At 40.4% G+C, this 5545-nt stretch overlaps 1 protein-coding gene across 1 annotated transcript in view; it reads right to left on the reverse strand.

Annotated features, from left to right (window-relative positions):
• Positions 1-165: 165 nt before the first annotated feature.
• TRIML2 (tripartite motif family like 2) overlaps positions 166-5545 on the reverse strand; it is an 11422-nt gene continuing 6042 nt past the window's right edge. The window contains exons 5-7 of the mRNA XM_007467579.1: positions 5159-5181; positions 4672-4772; positions 166-737 (exon numbers count right to left, since the gene is read on the reverse strand). Of these exons, the coding sequence (XP_007467641.1) occupies positions 166-737; positions 4672-4772; positions 5159-5181 (696 nt within the window). The remainder of the gene's footprint in view (positions 738-4671; positions 4773-5158; positions 5182-5545) is intronic.

Raw genomic sequence — 5545 nt, forward strand, 5'->3', positions numbered from 1 at the left:
GCATCGGCAGGCGGACTCTCAACCACTGCGCCACCAGGGAAGCCCCTTGATAACATATTTTATTTTATTTTTTTCAAGTGCTAAACATCTTTTATTGGATAACTTTGTAAAATAATTTATATAAAGTCATGCTTGTAACATTCTGGCCTCTTGTGGTCTTAGATTTCACACCAAAGAAGATTGAGGGCTAAAAGTACCATTACAAGAAGAAACATGAGGGAGGCAGATGCTCAGAGAGTCTGAATTCATGCCTCCATTTGAAATACAAAGAGAAAATACAGGGCTGAGAGCTCCTTGGAAGGCGAGATCAGAGAAATTATAGATGAGGGATCTCTTTGTCACATCATAGAAGGATATCTGGCCATACTCATAGTCCAGGAAAACTCCAACTCTGCACATTTGCTCTCTCCAGGAAACCCTTTTTAAAGGGGGAAAGGCCCAGAAAGTATAATCAGTTCCCATAATGGATCCTGTGAATAAGACCTTATCTCCGGAAGCACTTCTGCTGGCAGAGCTTCCGTGTACGCCCAGCTGCCACCGTGTTGCCTTTTCCACATCCACCTCCCAGTAGTGCCACCCTGAGGTGAAGCTCTCCACACCCAACACAGTGGCGCTGAAGTCAAATCTCTCTGGGTGACTGGGTACATCCTGCTGCACATTTCTGAGTCTCACACTTCTCAGATCCTCAGATAAGACCAGACAGGGATGAGCTGTCTTAGGGTCCAAAGTTATAGGTCCTGCAGGGAGAAAGAAATTTAGTTAACCTAGGGGCTTGTCAGTGCCAGAGACTGATGATTTCTAACATGCAGGGGCTTCCTCACGAGTGGGCACGGGTCTCAGGCACAGATATGGGAGATGCAATCTAGGAGAGCACAGATAAAGGGACCGGGGCTTCCCTGGTGGTGCAGTGGTTGAGAGTCCGCCTGCTGATGCAGGGGACACGGGTTCATGCCCCGGTCCGGGAAGATCCCACATGCCGCGGAGCGGCTGGGCGCGTGAGCCATGGCCGCTGAGCCTGCGCGTCCGGAGCCTGTTGCTCTGCAACAGGAGAGGCCACAACAGTGAGAGGCCCACGTACCGGAAAAAAAAAAAAAAAAGTAAGCAGATAAAGGGACCCCTAAGCTCTGTTTCAAGAAATGGGGGAATTTCCTGGTGGCCTAGTGGTTATGACTCCCGTGCTTCCAATGCCAAAAAAGAAAAAAAGAAAAAAGAAAAGAAATGGACATCACAGAGGAACAAAGTCAATAAGATAATGGAAGGAGATAAAAATGAAATCTATCTGAGGAAGAAGAACAAAACAATGAATAATGAACTACGGAGAGGTTTAGAAATACCTCTCAAAACAGAAAGGAATTCTGCCGGGCTGTAAAAATGACCTGATACTCAGTCCTAGCCCAGTATCACCTGAGACCCAACTCTAGTCCCTAAAGATCTTCTCCAAGCCTGGAACAGCCAGAAACATTAAGTCTTCTAATAGAGCAGTTGATTCATGGCTCTATCCTATGACTGAACTGCTTTCTTCATCTTAAATATCACCAAGATGTGACAGATACTTAGAAACTGCTGCCAGCAGGCCCTTAATATTGAGTAAATCAAAAGAGAACATATCAGAGGCCAGAAATCCTGTGAGAATCCTCCAGAAAAATCAAACTGAGCTCAAGAACGCTCACTGTGATTTCTTATATGGGAATGAAAGTGGTATGTGCCTTCATATCGCTAACTGTTCCTTCTCATTTCTTTCTGTTCAACTTTTAAATATTCTGATTTCTCAGGGATTGGTCCTGGGTCTTACTTTTCACTACTTGTATTCTTTTCCCCTAAGTGCCTTTATATAGCCTCAGTTTTAAATATCTTCTATATGTTCATGACTTACTCCATTAAAAAGTTGACAAATACCAGTTGAACAAAACGCAGAAATTTCAAACATACTCCATCCAAAATGGAACTCCAAACCTATCCCTTCCCAGTTTCTACTTTTCAGAACACTTATTGCTTTATAGTTGGTCAAGCCATAAACCTGTAGTAGTCCTTGATTTCTTTCTTTAACATCTAATCCAGCAGCAGGTTTTAGGAGCAAATGAAATTAAATCTCTGCACTTAATTCATATCATTATTAAAGTGGTCTTAAAAGCCACAAGCCTTGAATTTTAAATTGTCCCAGCCTCCTAGTATTTCCAGAAGACTGGCAGAAATAAATGCAAATTTTCTCTAGAAGTATGTACACCTTCATTCCTGTCCTCAAAGAACTTCTAAAAATAATATTTAAGGAAAAAAGGAAAGCTTACTATTAAAAAAATCATTAACCACACACTCAAAGTAAAAAAGTACTACTGAGTGAGACTAGCAGAAATAAATCTGAAGGACTTCCCTGGTGGCGCAGTGGTTAAGAATCCGCCTGCCATTGCAGGGGACATGGGTTTGATCCCTAGTCTGGGAAGATCCCACACACCACGGAGCAACTAAGCCCGTGTGCCACAACGACTGAGCCTGCGCTCTAGAGCCTATGAGCCACAACTACTGAACCCACATGCCATAGCTACTGAAGCCTGCATGCCTAGAGCCTGTGCTCTGCAACAAAAGAAGCCACTGCAATGAGAAGCCAGTGCACTACAACAAAGAGTAGCCCCTGGTTGCAGCAACGAAGACCCAATGCAGCCAAAAATAATAAATAAATTTATTTTTTAAAAATCTGAAGAATTTTACATACTGGAATTGCCAGGCACAAACTCTACAATAATTTTTGCTTACTATGCTTAAAAAAAAAAAAAAGTATCTACAGAATATAGGAAACTAAAGAAAGCAAGACTAATTGGATTTGACAAAGCACTAAATACATTATCTACAAAGAGAAATAAAATGTATTAAAGTGCCAATGGATTATAAGAAAGCTATAGAAAAATATGTCTCATTAGCATAAATGCAAAAATTCTTTAAAAACCATTACTACATTGAATCTGGCAATATGTAAAATGGCTAAAACATTATTACCAAGAGTTTATCTTGGGAATGCAAGGGTGGTTCAACATATGAAGCAAATATAATTCACCATATCAATATATAAAGGAAAAAATAAATATTTTGATAGATACAGAAAAAAGCATCTAATAAATTCAACATCTGTTCATGATACAAAGTTTTAGTGAATCAGGAGTAGACAGGGAACTTCCTCAAGCTGACAAAAGGCAACTATGAAAAACCTACAGCTAACATTAAACTTAAAGGTGAAAAACAATGCTTTCTTTCTTCCTAAGATCAGGAAGAAGGTAGATGATTCTCACCACTCCTATTCACCATCATATTGAAGGCGCTAGTAAGTGCAAAAGGTAAGAAGAATACAGAAAAGGCTTACAGAAAGGAAGAAAAAAATTGTCTATATTTATAGATTACTTGAATATCTTTGAGAATCCCCTCAAAATCTATAAAAGTCACTAGATCTAATAAATCAGTTTAGCACAGTTGTAAGATACAATGTCAATCAGTATACACAAATGAATATTTCTATATACCATCGATAAACTAGAAATAAATAAAATTTCAATTAGAAGTTGATATTTAATTCCATGAATAGAACTAAAAAATACTTAGGTATCTAATTAAATATGTACAATATTAGCTGAAAACTACAAAACACTGTTGAGAGAAATCAAAGATGACCTAAATAAATGGAGATATACTACCATATCCCTAAATTGTTCTATAGATTCAGTGTAATACCAATCAAAACCCCAGCAGGTTTTTTTGTAGATGCCAACAAGCTCATTTTAAAATTTATGTGAAGGATTTAGAGTAGCCAAAATTATTTTTGAAGGAACAAATCTGAAGAACTCACAGTGCCCAATTTTAAGACTTTTTGTAGAGTAATCAATTAAGCCAACGTGGTATTAGCAAAAGGATAGATACAATGATCAATGGACCTATTAGACTTGACATAGATCTGCTCGTATGTGCCCATGGATTTTTAACAAATGATGTTGGAACAACTGGATACATACATGTACTAAAAGAGGAGGGGAGTTGTACCATATCTCGAATCGTACATAAATATAACTTTAGGGGTCCCACTGGCAGTCCAGTGGTTAAGACCCTGCGCTTCCACTGGTTCGATCCCTGGTCAAGGGCACTAAGATTCCGCATGCCACACAGTGCAGCCAAAATACAAACACACACAACTTTAAATGAACAATAGACCTAAATGCAAAAACTAAAACTGTAAAAATTCTAGAAAGAAATCTTTGTTGAGGTAAAAAAAGATTTCTTAGGACACAAAAAGCACACACCATTTAAAAAAGAAAAAGGTAACTTCAAAATCTAAAACTTCTGCTCTTCAAAAGACACTATTAGGGGCTTCCCTGGTGGCGCAGTGCTTGGGGGTCCGCCTGCCGATGCGGGAGACGCGGGTTCGTGCCCCGTTTCGGGAGGATCCCACATGCCGCGGAGCGGCTGGGCCCGTGAGCCATGGCCGCTGGGCCTGCGCGTCCGGAGCCTGTGCTCCGCAAATGGGAGAGGCCACAATTAGGCAAATGAAAATATAAACCACAGGAGAGAAATATTTGCAAATAGAGTCGTTTTAAATCCTTAAGCTATCTGGAATTTCACTTATGGTAGGATGTTCATTTTATCCTCAAATACAAATGTAAAGTGTCCTGTGATCATGGATGTGTGTCAACTCACTTTGCAGCACTTCTAGCATTTTGCTCATTCCTGTTATTTGGCATAAACTCAGGTCTGTGATTCGGGCGGGCTCTAGACACTGAAGCAGTAGTGACTCACTCCTGTTAAAGAAAGGACGATCTCAGTTACCTGTGCAGACTGCAGGCCCCTCCATCCAGAGGATGGATCTCATTACATGGCCCTGCTATCCGCACCCCAACATCTCTAACCCCTGTGTGCTCACAAATCAGATTGTGAATCTGACCTAAGTGTTTCCAAAATGAATAACTTGGCACAGGGAAACCGGCTCGGTTCTTTGTGGCTGTCTGGAGGGGTGGGATAGGGAGGGTGGGAGGGAGGGAGACAAAGAGGGAAGAGATATGGGAACATATGTATATGTATAACTGACTCACTCTGTTATAAAGCAGAAACTAACACACCATTGTAAAGCAATTATACCCCAATAAAGATGTTAAAAAAAAAAAAGAAAACAAAATGAATAACTTACCTTTCCAAAGAATATCTTGCATTCTATGGGGTGAAAAGAGACAAAATTACTAGCGGGTATTTAAGCCAAGCCTTTTGTGAATTGTGCTCATGAAAGTATTTTCTCTTATAATAATGAAACTCGATTTCCATGTAATTTCTTCAGCCTCATGTTGCTAATTCTCAGATACCAAAGTTCGACACTGAATAGGAAAAGTCAGAAAAATGCTTGAAATCACTGTTATATTCCCAAGGGATTTAATCTTCTATACCTCAAATTCACAATGCTCCACATTCAAATTCTGCCCGTCTATTTGCTTTCTGTGCTGGGGCTGGCAGGAATTGAGCCTGCTGCCCCGCGCCCTCCGCCTGGGCTTCCTGCAGCCACAGAGACAGGCGTAGCCTCATG

This window comes from Lipotes vexillifer, unplaced genomic scaffold (genome assembly GCF_000442215.2).
Source record: "Lipotes vexillifer unplaced genomic scaffold, Lipotes_vexillifer_v1.1 scaffold550, whole genome shotgun sequence".
NCBI classification, from domain to species: domain Eukaryota; kingdom Metazoa; phylum Chordata; class Mammalia; order Artiodactyla; family Lipotidae; genus Lipotes; species Lipotes vexillifer.